The sequence below is a fragment of the Spermophilus citellus genome (assembly GCF_964194105.1).
Source record: "Spermophilus citellus genome assembly, chromosome: 17".
Classification (NCBI taxonomy): domain Eukaryota; kingdom Metazoa; phylum Chordata; class Mammalia; order Rodentia; family Sciuridae; genus Spermophilus; species Spermophilus citellus.
The window spans coordinates 63,944,507-63,964,552 of record NC_138199.1 but is presented as its reverse complement, the minus strand read 5'-3'; the positions used below and the strand labels follow the sequence as shown (position 1 = coordinate 63,964,552).

The 20,046-nt window shown below is 44.4% G+C and overlaps 1 protein-coding gene across 3 annotated transcripts in view; it reads left to right on the top strand.

Annotated features, from left to right (window-relative positions):
• PECAM1 (platelet and endothelial cell adhesion molecule 1) overlaps window positions 1–20,046 on the top strand; it is a 62,678-nt gene that overhangs the window by 26,872 nt on the left and 15,760 nt on the right. For all 3 annotated transcript variants that reach the window (XM_081272688.1, XM_081272687.1, XM_081272686.1), the window contains 11 exons: window positions 1,124–1,417; window positions 3,033–3,338; window positions 5,174–5,455; window positions 7,657–7,905; window positions 9,171–9,446; window positions 11,092–11,379; window positions 12,044–12,151; window positions 13,213–13,240; window positions 13,987–14,060; window positions 16,325–16,378; window positions 17,897–17,959. In XM_081272688.1, the coding sequence (XP_081128814.1) occupies window positions 1,124–1,417; window positions 3,033–3,338; window positions 5,174–5,455; window positions 7,657–7,905; window positions 9,171–9,446; window positions 11,092–11,379; window positions 12,044–12,151; window positions 13,213–13,240; window positions 13,987–14,060; window positions 16,325–16,378; window positions 17,897–17,959 (2,022 nt within the window). The remainder of the gene's footprint in view (window positions 1–1,123; window positions 1,418–3,032; window positions 3,339–5,173; window positions 5,456–7,656; window positions 7,906–9,170; window positions 9,447–11,091; window positions 11,380–12,043; window positions 12,152–13,212; window positions 13,241–13,986; window positions 14,061–16,324; window positions 16,379–17,896; window positions 17,960–20,046) is intronic.

The window sequence follows — 20,046 nt, the reverse complement described above, 5'->3', positions numbered from 1 at the left end:
AATAAAAGTTCACCACTTGACTCTTTCCAGAGTCAACAAATTGCAAGCACTTGTTCATGAAGCTCTTAAATTTTAAAATGTTTTAAAAAGAAAGAAAATGGCCAGGCATTTTCTAGTGGTATATCCCTGTCATCCCAGGGATAGACTCAGGAGACTGAAGCAGAAGGATTGCAAGTTCAAGGCCAGCCTGGAAATTTAACAAAGTCCCCTCTCAAGATAAAAAAATAATAATAATAAAAAGTGCTTGGGATGTATGTAGTTGAGTGGTAAAGTTTTCCTAGGTTCAATCCCCAGTACCTGCCTCCCCCCCCCAAAAAAAAGCAAACAAATAAATAAGAAATGATGGCTGGGACTGCATTAATTGGATTAGGCCTGAGTGGGGAAGGAGAGTTCCTGAGTGTGACTGTGGCTTCAGATTAGAGGTAGCAGCCAATTATTTATTTATTTAATTTTATTATTTTGGGTACAAGGGAATGAACTCGGGAGCGCTCAGCCACTGAGCCACATCCCCAGCCCTATTTTGTATTTTATTTAGAGACAGGGTCTCACTGAGTTGCCTAGCACCTCACTTTTGCTAAGGCTGGCTTTGAACTTGCAATCCTCCTGCCTCAGCCTCCTAAGGCGCTGGATTTTGGGTGTGCACCATAATGCCCGGCAGCTGCCATTTATTAAGCACATGTATGTGCCAGGCACTGAGCTGGGTGCTCTCTGGTAAATCTGTTATAACAACCTCATGGGATATTATTATTTTAGAGATAAGGAACTGAGCTCAGAGAGGTTAGCTGCCCAAGGTCACACACTAAATGAGGAGCCAGGGCTTGGACATCTGTTCCTCCTGGGACCACCATGTGGCAGTTTACAAGCTGCATGCATCTTTGCTCTCTGTCACTCTCTGCCACCTTCTCTTGGTAGGAATAGGAGCAACTTAGTATCAACAGCATCCTCTTGGGCCCACTATCCAGAGTCATTATTGCTTGGTCCCATAGGCATTTGGGATCCCAGGACACTGTACCGCATGGGATATGATGATGCCATGTCTGACGGGGTGGAGGTCCCCAGGACATGGTGGTTCTGAGCTAACAGGCTTCTCTGCCCCCCGCACCCCGCCTGTATTTGCATTTAGCTTTCACCATCAACACCATCCAGATGGAGAGCCTGCCCGGCTGGACCGTGAAAAACGGGCAGAACCTGACCCTGAAGTGCGTGGTGGACATTAGCAGCACCTTGAAGGTCAGGCCCCAGCACCTGATGCTGTTCTACAAGGACGATGTGTTGCTCCATAACGTCTCCTCTGTGGAGAACACGGAGAGCCTCTTCATCCCCGCAGCCCGGGTCTACGACTCGGGGACGTACAAATGCACTGTGGTCCTGAACAAAAAGGAGAAAACCACGCAGGAGTACCAGGTCTCCGTGAAAGGTGAGTCCGAGGGTTTGAAGGTAGGCAGCAAATGAGTGTCACCCACGCAGCGGCCTGAAGAGCAATTGTGAATGGAGAGTACCACTGGCTGACCTGTCCGTCGGCCACCTTTTCTCTCGTCTGCCGGCATTTTCTTAACCTGAAAATGCAGGCATGAGGCCTGGCTCTGCTTTATTTTATTTTCTTTTTTTGCAACCCTTCTAACATTGAGTCGCGCCCCCCACCCTTATTTATTTTCTTATTTTGAGAATCCCTCTCCCAGAAATTCCTTTCCTTCATCTCGTCTCGGAAAAACATGACTTTTCCATACAAAATTGACCATCCGCCTCCCAGGGGCCCAGTCCTGATATCTCTTATGATCTCTCCATAGTTAAGGGGATTTGTTGATAGAAAGACCATAGGTTTGGGCTGGGGGTATAGCTCAGTTGGTAGAGTGCTTGCCTCACATGCACAAGGCCCTGGGTTCAATCCCCAGCACCACACACACACACACACACACAAAAAAAAAAAAAAAAAAGCCACAGGTTTGTGTTAAGACATTGGATTCTACAGTCTTTCTGCCTGGGTTTCCGTCTGGGCAAGTCCTTTAACCACTGTAAAGGTCAAAGATGATGAAGATGATGCCCAGCTCACGGAGTTACTGAGAACATTAGAAGGATCATGTACCTGGGCACAGTGATTCACACCTGTGATCCTAAGTACTTGGGAGACTGAGGCAGGAGGATCACAAGTAAAGGCCAGACTGAGCTATTTAGAAAGACCCTGTCTCAAAATAAAATATGAAGGCCTGGGGACATAGCTCAGGAGTAGAGTGCTTGCTGGGTTCCACCCCGGTACTGTGGAAAAATAAAGTCTGACAGAGGTGGAGTGCTGAGCATGATTTCCAGCACATGTTCTATTGCAACACAGTCACGTCCTGTATAAATGTTTCCATCAATGATGGACTGCACAGGTGACGGTGGTCTCAGAGATAGTGCTACCTAGTTTTGCCACAGCCATCTGAGTTTGGGTAGATACACGTTGCATCTATGTGATGAAATCACTTAACAGTGCATTTATCGGAATACAGCCCTGGGCTGAGCGACATGTGACTTTCTCAAACATATCTCTGCTTCACTGTGAAATTGTGAGAGTATTTGGCCAATTTTTATATCCCAAAGAATCCAGCTCATGGTATGTACTCAGTAAATATTTATCAAGTAAATTCAAGGCAACTCTCACCTGTGGTTGGTGTTCAATAAATTATAACAACAACCAGAGTAATACTAGTATACACTGGCTGTCTTTTTTTCTCTTTAAACTGTATCAGTTGGGAATTGGATTGTATCACCTTCCCAAGGGGACTATGAGCCATTGAAAACAGCGACACATCCAGGGCATGTTTGTTTTTCAAGGTACCTGGCACTGTGCCAGACACATACACGCTAACTACCTGGGAGGTAGCGCTGGGTATCTGGGGCAAGGGGAGAACCCTCAGATGGGTCGGCCACTGTGACATACTAAATTGATCACCCCCGACCCAGGGTCCCAGTCCTGATATCTCTTATGATCTCCTGAGGGAGGCTTGTGACATGAGGTTAAACTGGTGCTAACTGGACTTTCTCTTTCTCCAAAGGAGTGCCCGATCCCAGAGTGACACTGGATAAGAAGGAGGCCATAGAAGGCGGGCTTGTGACAGTCAATTGTTCTGTCCCAGAAGAAAAGGCCCCAATACGTTTCATCATTGAAAAGCTGGATATACATACAAAAATCATCAAGCAAAAAAAAGAGAAGAATTCTCAGAACCAGAATTTTGTGACATTGGAATTCCCGGTGGAAGAGCAGGACCTGATTTTAGTATTCCGCTGTCAAGCTAAGATCTTATCTGGGATGGACTTTGAGGTCTCAGAGCTCACCAGGAGTGACATGGTCACCGTGAGGGGTCAGAGTCCTGCTCTCCTTATTCTTTGCGGTTTGCGGTTGGGTGGAGAGAGAGAGAGAGAGAGAGAGAGAGAGTCCAGAACTGGGAAGGGGCTGGTCCTTCTGTCTGGGCTGCTGTTCTCAGGACCGAACCTGATCTCAGTCACTTAGTATTTTTCAAGCTTTTTGACCGTGACACAGTTCATATGTATGAAATTATATGTGTCTATTTCCTAAACAAAAGTTTCATAGATAATATTTATCTTTAAGATATATGATGAACTTTGATGTTTTCTATTCTATTTCCATTTTTTAAAATACTGGCCATGTCTCCCTACACTGATGCAATGTGTACCTGCCACTGCTTTGAGCCTTTGAGAGTCAGACAGCAGGAAGGGCATTGGGAAGAAGCTGGCACCTTATGCATGCTAGACATGTGCTCTACCACTGGGCTACATCTCCAGCCAATATGTATTTTTTTTAGTGAGGTTGAGTTATGTTCTTTATGTTCATGAGTGTAGCATATTTCCCCCATAAACGGCTTCTCCATACACTTTGCCCATTTTATTGTTTCTTAATGATTTATTTTAGCCCTTTATAAATTAAAGGAATTAGGCCAAGTGTGATTGGCACATACCTATGATACCAGCACCTTAGGAGGCTGAGCCAGGAGGATCACAAGTCCAAGGCCAGCTTGGGCAACTTAGTGAGATCCTGTGTCTAAATAAAAAACAGAAAAGACTGGGGATATAGCTCAATGCCCAGTACCACAAAATAAATAAATCATAAATGGAAAAAAAATTAGCTGTTTATCAGAGAAACTCTGCAAATAACCTCCCCCAGAGAGCCATAAAGCTGAATGTTCTACAAGACGCCTACCCTTTTTAAATTTTTGCTTGGAAAAGGAGGCTATTTTTTTTTTTATCACAGTTTTATTAGAAATTTAAGTGGTCATAGTGAAAAAAAACTGATGAATGTTATATCACTTCAAATTTGCTGTTGGCATTTTATCTTACAGAGTTAGATAAATGAAGTGTATAATGTAGTATATGCTGTGAGTTTGTTTTTGGGGTATGCCTGGGAACCAGGGCTGAGGACAGCCCTACTTCCTTGAAGATACCACATCCTGGTATCTGAGATTTTATTAATACAGTGTTTTTCACTGTGTGAGTTATGAAGTCAATTTGGTAAACCATAGCCAGTGTTTTAACAAATTAAATAGAATAGCCAGCCTCAGCAAAAGCAAGGTGCTAAGCAACTCAGTGAGACCCTGTCTCTGAATAAAATACAAAAATAGGGCCGAGGAGGTGGCTCAGTGGTTGAGTGCCCCTGAGTTCAATCCTCAATAGCCTCCCCATAAAAAACAAAGTCAGAGCACCATAGCTAACGGTGCACACAAGTGAGAGGGAAAGGGGCGTCAGCAACCCAGACGAAGGAATTGAGAGGAAATGTTGAGTTTTTTTTTTTAAGTTATAGTTGGACAATAACTTTGTTTTATTTACTTATTTTTATGTGGTGCTGAGAATCGAACCTGGGCCTTGCACGTGCTAGGCGAGCGCTCTACCGCTGAGCCACAGCCCCAAGGTTGAGTTTTTAAAATCAGTTTTTTAAAATCAGTTGAGAGGCCTGGGATGGTGGCTCAGTGGTAGAGCGCTCGCCTTCGCACCTGTGAGATCCTGGGTTCGATCCTCAGCACCACATAAAATAAATAAATAAACAAAATTAAGATATTGTGTCCATGTATAATTAAAAAAAAAATCAGTTGAGAAACAGTGGGAAAAACAGGAGCAGCAGAAAGCAAGAGTAGGAAGTGTGGATTGAACCCGAATCTGACCGGCTTGTCCACTATTCTTTTAGAGTCCTTCTCTATCCCCAAATTCCACGTCAGCCCCCCTGGAATGATCACAGAAGGAGAACAGCTCTACATTAAGTGCACGATTCAAGTGACACACCTAGCCCATGAAATGCCGGAAATCATCATCCAGAAGGACAAGGCGATCGTGGCCACCAACACCAACAGAAAGAACCCCGAGGCGGTCTACTCAGAAATGGCCATGGTGGAGCACAACGGCAACTACACCTGCAAAGTGGAGTCCAGCCGCATTTCCAAGGTCAGCAGCATCGTGGTCAACATAACAGGTAGGGCTGCTGCTGCAGGAGAGTGTTTGCAAATGGCGGGCTCAGGAAGCAAGTGTGCTGCTATCCAGGATGGCCAGTAAGAATGGAGACTCTTCCTGCCCCTTCTCCTCTGAATGAATGTGCTCAGCTGGCCTTTGGTGCTGGTGGGGGAAAGCCAACACACAGAGTCTGCTGTGTTGGTTGAGTACTCAGGTTCTCACGACAGACCCCAACCCTGCCACTCACTACTTCTGTGTCCTTGGGTGAGTTATTGACTTTACCTCACTCTGAGAGATGGAGATGATAGCGCTCACCTTATAGGACTATTATAGTGATTAAATAAGTATGCTTTTTTTTTTTTAGAGAGAGAGAGAGAGAGAGAGAGAGAGAATTTTTTAATATTTATTTTTTAGTTTTCGGTGGGCACAACATCTTTTTTATTTTTATGTGGTGCTGATGATCGAACCCAGCGCCCTGTGCATGCCAATACTACCGCTTCAGCCACATCCCCAGCCCAACTATGCTCTTAAGTGTTAGGACAATGCATTGTACAGAATAAGCACTCAAAGAATATTTAATATGTATCTATGATCATACTGCATTTATCTTTCTTCTGTGCCAAGCACTATGTTACATCCCCAGTAGTTCCTACAATAGGTCAGGAAAAAAATAATAGTAATAATTTCCCATTGTGGAACACTGTGATAGGTTTATACATGTTTTTATTTAGTGCTTGAAACAATTCTACGTGATAGTTATTTTGATACCACTTTATGGATATGAAAACCGAGACTGGGAGATTAGTAACTCACCTAAGGATTAGAAGGGTCACCAGGTGGCAGAATAAGAGTCACCCCCAGACTGTTTGATTTCCAAACCTGTGTGCTTGAAAGTTCCCTCTGATTCCTACCCCCTCACCTGGCTTCATTTTTCTCTAAAATACTTATTACTAAAAATATATACATATATACTCTGTTTCTCTTGTTTATTGGATGTATTCAGCCATTAGAATGTAAGCTGCTGAGAGCAGAACCAATTATCCATTTTATTTAATATTTTTATCTTTAATTTTTTTTTTTTTTTTTTTTTTTGGTGGTGCTGGGGATTGAAGCTAGGGCCTCATGCATACTAGTCAAGCATCCTACCACTGAGCTACATCCCTAGCCAATGCTATCTCCTTAACACCTGGAACAGCACCTGGCCATAGTAGGAATTCGATACAATTGTTATTTAACAGTGTTTCCAGAAACAGAGAGAATAGGCTCTTCTTGGTCCCTCAGCAGAAGTGTCCATTCATGCTTGTGTCTGTTCCTTCACTCTTTCATTAAGCCCTCCACTGAGTGTCCAGGCACAGCCACAGTCCCCAGTGTCATAGGTCAGAGGCCGCCAGCTACTCATCTGGGTGAGTGGCATATAGGTTACAGCAGCAGTCTGGAATTCTAGTGTCTGCTGGAAATTTAGTGAATTATTGAGAATGACAGATAATTTGATGGCTCATGACATTTTTCACTGATGGGATTTATATTATCTCATTAGAGAAAAGTATTGAGTCAACGTATTGAGTCAGCTCCTTCTGTATTCTGGGCAAGTTATTGGGAATAGAAGCTGCCCGAGACCAGGTTGTGCCTTTGAGGATCACATGGACACAGACAGACCAGTCTGTGGCAGTTTGTTATAGTCTTAATGGACTCACACATGCTGCCTAGGACACTTTCCCTGGATAACTTTCTCCCAGAGACCATTCCCTGATTTCCCAAGGTGAAGTTCAGTGTCCCTTCTACAAGCTCTGCTGTCAACACCTTGTCAGAACTACCCACTAGATGTAAATGCTTTCAAGTCAATAATTGTTCTTTGTGCACTGCTGTCTCCCCAGTGCCTAGCAAGGTGCCTGTCCCAGAGATTGCCTGCAATAAGTTCTTGTGGAATGAACTGTGTGAATAAACAAAGAATTCGGTAAATCCATGCATCAATAATTGCCGCATTACAAATTGCAGCCCTTCTCTTATCTATGTCTGTGAAATCAGTGGATCAGCAGGTGAGGAGAACCTGTCCTGGAGACCCAGGCCCAGAATAAGTCTAACCCTTTAAAAGTGTGCTCATCAGGTAAATGAGAAGCAAAGACCTTCTGCAGGAAGATGGAGTTGGTTCTGCCAGGGCCACACTGCCCCTTCCAGGGGCAGGAACCCAGACACACCGTCTCCTTCCTCCTGGCTGTTTTTCAGAACTGTTTTCCAAGCCGAAGCTGGAATCTTCCTCCATCCGTCTAGACCAAGGTGAGATGTTGAGCTTGTCATGCTCCATCCCAGGAGCACCTCTAGCCAACTTCACCATCCAGAGGGACGGAGTGATTGTGTCGCAGGACCAGAACTTCACCAAGATCGCCTTTGAGTGGGACAGTGGCAGGTACACCTGCACCGCAGGCATCGGCAAAGTGGTCAAGGAAAGCAACACAGTCCAGATCACCGTGTGTGGTGAGTGGGTCCTCGCCAGCCCCGAGAGTGGGAGGAAGGGAGCGGATCTCCCGCTGCAGGGCTCTCGGGTCTGAAGGCAGATCAGGCTTAGGCAGGGCAAGAATTGGAAGGAAAGAGGTGGGAAATCGAGAGTCCACACAGAGCAGGAAGGTGTTCCTGCCCAGAGTCCATGTGAGAGGCAATATAAGGAAATTGTCGTTTGTCCGCCAGGATCAAGTTCAAGACTTTATTGCGCCTTCACGCTGATGGTGTGGCCTCAGAATTGACAAGATTCTGGCTGCTGGTGCAGGCGGTCACTTGAAAGGCCAGGGAGGAAACACTGCTGAGTCAGCACTAAATACTAAGATCTAAGTTCCAGAATTTATCCTTATCCCAGCTAATCAGAAGGGGCAGGGCTTCCAATGGGCGGACAATAGAGCCGGGCTTCTGGCACTTAAATGTGTATCCGAGATCCGGTTAAAACAGTAGGTCAGGAGGGGGCCAGATGCTACCCGTCCAGCTAGTGCATTGGTGATGCTGATGCTGCTGACCCCTGGACCATGATGTGAATACGAAACCCCCATCAAGCTGTCACTCAATCACCGTGCTACAGTTTCATTGGTGGCTGTGACTTATCCAGCTGAGATTTTAGTCCCAATTGAACCAGCCTGTTTCCAAGTCTCTAAATCCAACTCAAAGGAAAGAATGCAAGAGATGAATGTGGGTCATTATATTTTACTTTTTTTTATCATTGCTGCTCTTGGGAGGAGGTCACCGGTGATTTCATCTCATAAGGTTTATCAATAAGCTAACTTCAAAAATTGACCTAGAAGAATTCTTATCTCATGAGGCAGGTAATTTACATATCAGGAATGGCTGAGGCACTGAAAAGAGTTTGTTTCAAAAGGTATTCTGTTTGGGTGCTTTCCATACTTTTCTGTATCTTTGCTTAACACACAGAAACATACTGTGTATGTGTGCATGTAAGAAGTTTTAAAATATAAACATGCAGGCTATAATGATTTCCTTGAATTTGTATCATTCTTTAGTTTGACTAGGGCCCTTCTTTTTCCCTCTCCCTTATTAACACACACACACACACACACACACACACGCTCTGCATGACAGTCTTGTCTTCTAGAAGTCCCTTAAAAATCAGTAAGCAGGCAGGCATTTGAAATTACCATGGTGACAGAGAGAGAAAAACCCAGAGTTTGAAGAAGCAGCGTCTTGGGTTGGATTCATTGCTTCAGTCCCATTTGTACAATTTCCCTCTGTTGTTCTAGAAAAGCTCTCCAAGCCCAGGATTTTTCATGATGCCAAGTCTGAGATCATAAAAGGACAGACCATAAGAATCAGCTGCCATTCAATCAATGGAACGTCACCTATTTCTTATCGCCTTTTGAAAGACACTTGTGATTTAGAAGTACAGACGAAGCTCTCCAAGGATCCTGCAGTATTCGAAGACAAACCGACCCAAGATGTAGATTACCAGTGTGCCACAGATAACTGCCATTCCCTCCCTGGAATGGTCAGTGAGGTTCTGAGGGTCAAGGTGATAGGTAAGTTGCTGTATTATAAAAAGAAATCATGTCGGGTTGGGGTCTTTGGTCACCTTTGGAGGGTTTGGAGTTGCCCAGGGATTGTGGGGACAAGAAGAGAAATGGGTGATATTTGTGTGAAATCCATAAACCCAATATACATTAAAGCAAACCCCAGTCATGGGTCAGGAAAATATGATGCAGCCAGTGTAATCTCTTTTTAGACCTTTCAAGTGAATGGCTAGAATAGCATATGCAGGACTTGAGGAAGCCTGAAGTTGTGTGTTTGGGTTTCCTTAACTCTTGCTCTTTTTCAGTTGAACTGAGAACTATCCCTGAGAATCATAGGCCAGAGCTCTTCTCTGTAGTGGACCCTGGTGGAGCAATTCTGTCATGTGTAGAACCTGTAGCAATCAGAGCTACAGGTGTGATCTCCTGGGAATTGCTAATATGTACCTGGAATTCTCATACTCAAGAGAAATGTACCATCGTCTTAGGGATGGGTATTTTTCCTTAAATCTCTATCTTGTGCCTCATAGAAGACTTAGGAGCACCATTGCTTGCACTTTTTAGATATTCTACATCCAGTTGTAAGAAGTTTAATAAGGCATCGTCTTCTCTGTCCTTTGTCCCCTTTTGTTTAATGGCTGCGTGATATCATTAACATGGCTTATTAACTGCATATTATGCATGCATTAACCTTGCAAAAAAGAGCCAGGAGAGGGAAGAAGGACATGGTAAGAATGGGTTCTTGTGAAGATTAACCTAGTGGCTGTATCATTGAGAAGAAGTGGGGTTTTCAGGTCTCAGGATACATGAAAAGGCAAATGCTGAACCCCATGTGAATTCATTGGTTAATTTGGGTCAATATTAGTGGCTAACATTTACTGAGCTCTGACCATACATCTAACCCTGTGTGAAGTATTGTAGTGAATTATTCTAATTAAGAAAGACCCACAATCACCAGAGAGTAGTAGGAGTGGTATTTTCTTGTTTTACGATGCAGCAACTAAGGCTCAGAGCAAAGAGCTGATGGGTGGTGGTGCTGCCATCTTGGTTTCCTACCCCGAAAGCTGAAATTGATTCGTGGGTGCTTTTCATGGTTACCTGGGGGTGTCTTTGGAGTCTTAACTGGGAGTTTCCCAACCACTTTATTACCTGCTTCATCCTTTGCTTTTGTTTTTTAAGTTGTGATAAAATATGCACACTTGTGAATTTACCCTCTTAGCCATTTTTTTAGCGTAGAGTTTGGTGGCATGAAGCACATTTCCATTGTTGGCTAGCCATCACCACTGTCCATCTCCAGTCTTTTCATCTTGCAACACACACACACACACACACACACACCCCCAATAGAACATACAAGTTAGCTTGATAGTTGAGCCGACTAGTCAATAATGCGCAAATTGGTGAGTGAATGGAGGTGTCCCCTAGTGTCTTACCTTTAATCCATTAGTGAGGACAGGAGGTGTCCATTACTGCCCTTCTAGGCTAATCAGGGACAGGACCATGAAAAAGGTGGGATGAGAGGAGCAACTTAAATGAAAAGCACAAGCCAAGTCCAAGTCACAGTCTGGGAGGGAGGCTGGCCATGGGCTGTGGTCACTTTAGGTTCCTTCTCTGTCCCCCTTCTTCACTCAGTCCTAATCCTTTTCCTGCTTTCCAGCCCCGGTGAATGAAGTCAGGCTTTCTATCCTGGCGAGTCAGGAGGTGGAGTCTGGGGAGGAGATTGTGCTTCTATGCTCAGTGGCTGAAGGGACCGGTCCGATCACATATAAGTTTTACAAAGAAATGGAGGACAAACCCTTCTATCAAATAGTCACAAATGAAACCAATGCCTATTGGCGCAAGACAAAGGTTAGCAAGGAGCAAGAGGGACAGTACTACTGCACGGCTTCCAACAGAGCCAGCCCGCAGCGAAGCAGCCCCCAAAGCAACACCCTGGCAGTCAGAGGTGAGTCGGGATCTCAACAGCAGGTACGCGTGGGCTCGAAGGGGCAAGGACACAAATCATACCCCTTGTAAGAGGGAGGAGGTGGGAGGTCAGCTCAGGTGACTGAGGGTCAAGAGAACAACGTCCTCAAGCTCTGTGTCTATAAGTGACAGAAACCCATTCAAATTAACTTGGGTAAAAAAGAGGAGTTGGGTGTTATAAGAAATCAGGAGTATTTCATGAAGTCCCAATTCCAAATTCTTGGCAAAAAGACTCTAAATAACTCACTTTGGGTCAAATATTTGCCCACGGGATCCCTGTGGCCAAGGGGATGGGGTCATGCAGAATGGACATGGCTGGGGAGTCCACCTATAGGTGTGAGGGTGGTTTCCTAAAGCAGGAGGAGAGCTGATCAGACACCCCAAAATGGGGTCTACCCCAGCACACTCAGTTTGATCCCTCCTTGAAGATCATAGCTGGCTTTGGATTATAGCAGAAGCAGCAAGTTCCCCACCAACTATGAGTTCAGCATCCCTCAGAGGCAGATGCTAAGGAAAGATACCAGTTATAAGGATTGTAAGAATCAATCTCCATTTGATGATTTAACCTGATATCATTTCCTGCCGACCCAGGAAGAACCGATATATTTCTTTCTTTCTTTCTTTTTTTCCCCCTCCATTTCCAGTCTTTCTTGCCCCATGGAAGAAAGGACTCATTGCAGTTGTCGTCATTGGAGTGATCATCGCCACCTTGATAGTTGGGGCCAAATGCTATTTTCTGAAGAAAGCCAAGGGTGAGCACAGTTGCTTCCTTCCATTGTTATGACAGGCTGTCCTGGCTGAGAACGCAGCTCGGATGTATAGTGCCCTAGAGGGAGCTAGGGAGGTGCACCTGGTTTTTCTCCTTGGGGTGTTACCTTGACAACCAAAGATCTAGCCTTGGTGGGTATGGGGCTTCTGTCGCCCCTGGATGTAGCTAGGCAAAATGAAAGGGGCTGCTTTCCTCCTTGGGCGGGCCCACGAGGGAACGTGGAGAGAAGTTGCATCTTCATGTGGTCAGAGAAGCTGTTTCTGTGGGGTTTGGCCACTTCCAGTTCTCTAACGGGTAGAGTGTCAAGGACACACACGCCCTGAAAGCTTCCCAAATAATCTGCCAGTTGCGCAATGATTTCTACCCTGTGCTTGGGGGCCAGGCATGGGTGGGAGCCAGGAACACCTGCTGGCACTCAGCTAGCCCAGACTCAAGGAAAAGGGCACAGAATCAATGATTTCTGCAAAGAAATTTTTTCATAGGGTAAGGTTGGGTTCTTTGTGGGAGACTCTGGTGCTGGTGCCTGGGATGAGCGGGGGCCGCTGGGATGAGCAGGGGCCGTGTGTTTTTTCTCAGGCAGGAAAACTATAATTCCCTGGGAAGAGACAGGCTCCCAAACAAACCATTCCCAAGTCTGCCGCTGGCCTTGGTCTTCGGCCAGCTTGGAATTAAAAAACACAGGGATCGATTTAGCCTTTACTTTTTGAGATTGTCTTGAACCAAAGAAACAGCTGCCCAGTTATCTGATTGATCTGCCCCCTGTACCATTGCCTCCATCTCCATCACATCTCACCAGCAAAAATCACATCTGGCTCAGAGAGTCACAATGTGGTTTATCTGGAAAGTGGATGTGAAATCTCTTTGACCAGGAGAACAACTCCTTCTTTCTCTATTTCTCTGAAAAATGTGAATATACTTAACTTTATTTTCTCTCTCTTTTTTTAATGGGTATGCAAGTCAAATGTCACTGAAATGACTATTACTATCTGCTGTGGATACAGGCACCTTATCCTGACTTTGGTTTTTCTCTTTCCTTTTTTAAAGCCAAGCAGATGCCCGTGGAGATGTCCAGGTCAGTTTCCTTGAAAGAGGGCGCACCTGTTTTTGTGGGCATGGGTGGACTTTTCTGTAGGGAGAGTCTGGTCATTAGGAGGTTTTCAGTGGTTCTTGGCAAAATCAGAAAAACGAAGTTGTGTGTGTGTGTGTGTGTGTGTGTGTGTGTGTGTGTGTCTTTGTAGAAGACTGCCATCTGTCCTTCCATGGGAGAGAATGGTCTTATTCTGAGATCATGTCCTTCTTAGACTATTATTTGTGAAATCCTCTTTTCCATACCAAATTATAATGGTAATAGAGGAGCATTTAATTTTTTTATTTACTTGGCAAAATAGAATTGGCCTTTAAAAAATATTATTTTACTTTTATCATTCTTGAAAACCAAAATCCAAGGCTATAGAAATTATTGCTGTGTTATGGAGAGAAACCAGCACAGGAATGCATTCATGAAACTAAGGGCACCAGATAAAGAACTCTTTGGCCCTGTCTCTTAGTTTAACAGCAAAAAGTTCAGTCAATCATTTAGAGCTGAAGAACTTGTTAGTTTTCCAAATGGAAGAGTGAAACTTTCTTTCCTTTGGAAAGCTCCTTCTGCTTTCTCATGATCTTCCTTTATCGATTTTGTTAATTTGGGGTGAGAGAGGGGGGAAAATATCTATATCTATATATTTATTTATATATATAATATATTATGTTTAAACTGTATTTCATTATATTTAAAAAAAATAATTCTGTTTTTTTTTCCTTTTCAACTTTCATTTTAAGGCCAGCAGTACCACTTCTGAACTCCAACAATGAGAAGGTGTTGGATCCCAATATCGAAGCCAATAGCCATTATGGTAAAGTCCTGGTTTCCTTCAGTTGCCAAGAGTTTTACCAACTAAAGTGGGTGGGGTTAGAGTTAGAAGGGAAACCCTGGCTTCCAGCAGGGGTACTTATCTAATCAGGCATTAGACAGTGAGCTAATAAGCAAAACAAAAACTTTAAAGGAAAGAAGACAGAACATTTTATTCTATTTTCACCACCTTCTAAACTTCCTGTTGAATGAAACCTGGAGAAAATGCTAATACCTTGTAGCCTTCAGATACTTTGAATACTACCCATGAGAAACAGACCAGAGAGCAGATTAGAGCCTGGATAAAACCTCTTCTCAGGTGGAATTACTACAGGCACAAGATACTTGTTTTGAGGTTTATCCCCAGCTTACAGGTCTGCGCCAACAGTGTGGGTGGACAGTCCCAGCAGTTCTTAATCCTGTTACATCTGTGAAAAAGTTGTCTAAGCAATTTAGCAACCCCCATTGGGCTATAATTATGTCCCACAAAAGTCCTGTCCCAAATCATTTTTGGAACAATTCTCTTTCTTTATCAGCAGTTTTGGAAATAGAATGCCTATGTTCTTTTCCAATTCTGTAACAATGTTTCACAAAATAAGGTATTTCTTTCAATTCTGTAACAATGTCTCACAAAATAAGGTATTTCTTTTCTTTACTTTTTTTTTTTTTGTAGATGTAGATGGACAGAATGCCTTTATTTTATTTGTTTATTTTTATGTGGTGCTGAGGATCGAACCCAGTGCCTCATGCATGCTAGGCAAGTGCTCTACCACTGAGCCCCAGCCCCAGCCCAAAATAAGGTGTTTCTAAGATATATATTTTACAGGGAGATAAGTTACTCGAGAGATATGTTTTAAGAATTGAGCAGGGGCCCAGGTATGGCGGTACATGCCTGTACATCCTAGCGAATCGAGAGGTTGAAGGGAGGATGGCAAGTTCAAGACCAACCTGAGCAATTTAACGAGGCCCTAGGCAACTTAGCAAGACCCTGTCTCAATATAAAATAAAATAAAAAGAATTGAGTAGGGGGCTGGTGGTGTAGCTCAGTGATAGATGCTCACTTAGCATGGGCGGGGCCCTGGGTTCCATCCTTGGCACTACAGAAAAAAAGGAAAGCAAAAGAAGTCAGGTGTAGAGGCACATGCCTGAAATCCCAGTGACTCAGGAGGCTGAGGCAGGAAGATCACAAGTTTGAGGCCAGCCTGGGCAACTTAGTGAGACCCTATCTCAAAATAAAATTTGAACAACAGTGGTGGGGGGAAGATGTAGTCAGTGGTAGAGTGCTTGCCTAGCGTGCACAAGGCCCTGGGTTCAATCCCTAGAATTGGAAAAAAGAAAAAAGAACCAGAGAAACTGTTTTCAAAAAATGTACTGAATATTTTGAACAAAGTAATCTACTGCTATAGAGAAAATAATACCTTTTTGGTATAAGGGGGGCTCTGTTGGTATATTGTATCATTGCCACTAAATACAGCAGTGCTTTATGTTGATTAAAATATAGGATTTTCTTCTAATTTTTCAAAATGTAGGAAATACTCCATTTCTCACATTCTCTTGCTGTGTTCTCTTGTTCTTATTCTCTTGTCTCTGCATGGATTTTATGATTTTAATAATTATAATATCAATTAGTTCAAATACATGATAGAAAATCATGTGTTCTTCAAGAATAGTATTTATAATATTTGTAAGAATTATCTTTTTTAAATATTTTTTTTAGTTGTTGATGGACCTTTTATTTATTTACATGTGGTGCTGAGAATTGAACCCAGTGCCCCATGCATGCTAGGCAAGCGCTCCACCACTGAGCTGTATCCCTACCCCAAAGGTTTTTGTATGTTTGTTTATTTGTTTTTTAATCTATACCCACTAAGGTGATATCAATCCAATCTCCAACCAGAGAGGATTATTTAACCAGTCTCCTTCATGTTTGTCATTACTGACTGGTCCCTTAAAGAAAGGGAATAGTCTAGAAATCAAGCTATTTACTCACATTGGACAATTTTGAATTCCCAACAAAAGTGCCCCTTCCCACCCATGCCTCTCACCCTTTGATGGTAGGGGTTCCACTGGTGTTAGGAGAAGACTACCTAGCAGGTCTTGGGGCCCACAGGGAGACCAAGGAGGAGACCCAGAGACATGACTCTTAGTCACTTACACCACTAAAGAAGTCATGCTTGACTATGTGAGTGGTATTGAATTTTTTAAAAAATATAGAAAATGAGAATTTCCATTATCACTCATCCTAACTAATGGTTATTTTTTAATTAGGTTATGGCGATGATGTTGGAAACCATGCAATGAAACCACTAAATGAAAATAAAGGTAATTATCTAAGAGTTTTATTAGAAACTTTCACATAAAAAAAAAAAAACCCATAGGTAGCTGGGCACCGTGGCGCATGCCTGTAATCCCAGTGGCTTGGGAAGCTGAGGCAGGAGGATCATGAGTTCAAAGCCAGCCTCAGCAAAAGCAAGGCGCTAAGCAACTCAGTGAGATCCTGTCTCTCAATAAAGTACAAAACAGGGCTGGGGATGTGACTCAGTGGTTGAGTACCCCTGAGTTCAGTAACTCCTCCCTAAGGAAAAAAAAAAAGACCCACAGGAAAAGAAAACTAAAACTTGAAGGTGACTAGATAACCTCCCAGCCCTCGTGATGACTCTGTGACTAACTGGTGTGTAAGATGGAGATGATTAAGTGCTTCCTTTAAAGATGCTACCTAATGTCCTTAGTGATAACCAACTTAAGGGTGAATGGGTCCGACCTAAAAAGCAATGTCCAGATTCAGAGGGAACTATCAAATAAGGATGCAGGATGTCCTTCCTCTTGGATAGTTGACTTGAATATTCTTTTTTTTTTTTTTTTTTTTTTTTGATACTGAGGATTGAACCCACGAGTGGCTTTTACCACTGAGTTATATCCCCAGCTATTTATTTGTTTGTTTGTTTGTCTATTTATTTATTTGTTTGTTTATTTAATTTTATTTTAAGACAAGGTCTTAGTGAGTTGCTGAGGCAACTTTGTCCTTGAACTTGTGATCCTCCTGCCTCAGCCTCCCAAGTTTCTAGGATTACAGTTGTCCACCATGCCTGGACAACTTGGAGATTTTTCAAGATGATCAACAATAGATAGTGTGCTTCTGCCTAAAACTCAGTGGAGTCAGACTAAATCGTCTTTCATCAAGTTCCTTTCCCTCTAGGCTACAATCATGGGAGTTAAAACTCCTAAAGATATAAAAGAATTCTGTAAAGCCCTGTTTTTGTAAAGTAGCCTTGACTACAGGATCATTGTGTAGTTGCTGGTGAGAATTCCTGATTCTTTAAGCCTTAAAAAAAATAATAATAAAAATATTCTGAGTTGAAAACACACCAATTTCCCAGATTTCTGGTAGCACCCAGAGAGATTTCATTATTTCAGACACTCAAAGCATCTTGGGGCTGGTGAGCCTGCTCCCGAGGTCCTTTCCTGCATGCTGGGGATGGCATAGAAAGCATCACAGCATGGAAGGGTCAGGTGTTTGGAGGGAGCCTGAATGGGAGTTCATTGTCATGGCTGATCCTGAGCTATTTTCTGTATCCTCTGACCTGTTATAAGTCCACTCACCTGGCCCTCTGCAGCAGGATCCATACACATCCAAGTGAACGGGGAGTCCCAGGCCAGTGGTGGGCTCCTCCTGCCTTCCTAGTCTGAGGTTTCTTGTCCACTTAGAATGAAGCTCCACCTGCATCTAGCTGCTCTCCTCCACATTCAGAAGACTTTAATAATTGGGATAAAAATATCTAAGGTAGCCCGATACCCCCAAGGGAGATGCTGTCTAAAGGGTGCTGTGGTTCCTTTGAACAGACTCTCTGAGCTCAGACGTGGAGTATACAGAGGTGGAAGTGACCCCAGTGGAGCCCCATCAAGGTAAGCCCCCCCACACCGCAGTGAGCCAAGCCCATGCTTTGCTCTTGATTTGGGTATAGGCACCACGTTGGGGATACTGTGCCCATTGAGAAGCGTCTCTCTGAAGGGAGATGGTTAGCAGATCTACAGGATGTGCCAAGGCAGGAGCTGTAAAAATTTAATAACTGTTAGTTATGAAGCTATGAATAATGGTAACACATGTTGAGGGTTCACTATGCATGTGCCAGGAGATGACTGAGGGCCGAGCAAGTTGTTCCTCTGGAAGGGATCTTGAGAGCAGCCTCACTTTGAGGTATTCAATTTCTTCCAGAAGTGGCCCCTTGCCCACAAGCAGTATGTTCCTAAAAAGTGGCCTATGCAGACTGAACATGTGTCAATTATTGCACGTGTTAAGGTCTGGGATTTGCTCTTTAGAGGGTCGCTTTTGAAAGCACAGAATCCCATCCCGTGGGAATGGTGGCATTGGATTTATGCCTCAGCTTAAATAAAAGTAATGTGCCAATGAAGTGAAAATGTGCATGGTATTCTGTCTTGGGCAGGCTACCTGGAAGTCCCCATCTCTGGTTCAGTGCTGGGAGACTGACGGAAAGTGGGCCAGTCCACAGCAAATGCCAGAACATCAATCTTAGTTTCTTTTGGCACCAATCAAAAACCATGCTTCTCCTAGTCCTCCCCCTCCTCAGCTCCCTCGAGGTTCTTGCATGCTCGAAGGAAACAGCCATCAAGAACCTTCCGGCCCTGCTGGGGTGCTCCTTAGGACCCTTGCCATCCGTCTCCCTTCCTGCTCAGGCTACAGCCAGGCTGTTCTCAGCCAGGCGAGCCTGGGCAGTTTTCCAGGCTGGGTCTGCCTGTCATGAGCCAGAGCCATGTGGTCCTGAAGCCATCTCTGGCTCTGGGAGGAGTTTTGGAGTCCTTCCTAACTTTCTTGTTTAGCATGGTTTGGGCACTGTGCCGATGGGTGTGTGCATAGAACATTTCTGAGAAAGCTGTCCCATGCAGTCCCTGGGCTACGTGCTGTACTCTGGGCCCCTTTCCCATGGTGTTCCATCAGACTAGTCCTCAGAGCTGTGGATTGCTCAGTCTGCACCAAGGACAAGTATCCCACTTCCAAGTCCCAAATGGACCCAAGAGGAGGGAGGGACACCGCAGCCTTGATTTCCTCCTCTTTTTCGTTTTCTTGTAAAGTGATTCACTTATTGAGCAGAGATGAGACCCACGAGGGCCCAGCTGCTGTGCAAGAAGCAAAGGCACAGCCAGCCTCCTCCTCAGGGAGGGTCTCCTCAGGGGCAGCCAGGAAAACAGGGAAGCACAGCAACAGATCCTATCAGACGGTCCTAAGTGCCGGAAAAGAGCAAAACCAGGTGCAGAGAAGGCGTAAAAGGGGACACTCTTTGAGGGCTGGCATTTAAGCTGGGTCCTGAAAGAGGCAAAGAAGGTGATCCCCCAAAGAGGGAGGGTTGGGGGACCCAGGAAATAGGCAGGGCAGTGTGTGGCAATGCAGAGCTTGGCTCCTTTAAGATCTGTAAGGAGGCCTGTGTGTCTGTAGAGAGGGACAGATAGACAGGACAGATGAGGTGAATGAAGCTGGGGAAGATGGAGTTGGGGCTGGAGCATGCAGGACCTCTGGGGTTTTCTTTGCATCTTATTGTAAAAGGATTAAGAAGCCTTTGGAAGCTTTAGGCAGGGAAATGTCAGGTTCCACTGTCCTTCTGGAAGATCCTCATGGCCAACATAGAAAGTGGGGCAGGCGTGGAGCCTAGGGTGGGACCAAAACGTTGGCAATGAATGGACTCTAGATATATTTTGGAGATAGATCATAGCATGTGATGACAATTTAGTGGCCAGGACAGGAGAGACTAGAATCAACTGCATGTTCCTGGATGGAGCAGCTGCAGGCATGGTTGTGATGGCCGAGGTTGGGAGGAACTAGCTCCTATCGACATCTGATTCAGCTGGTGGAGTTTGACATGCCCGAGAGATACCCAGGAGGAGAGAGCACAGGGTCTGGTGCTCAGGACCCCACTTGGGCTGGGAAGGGTGGGACTGTGGAAGGTGCCCCACCAGCCTGAGCTTGGTGCACCAGCTCC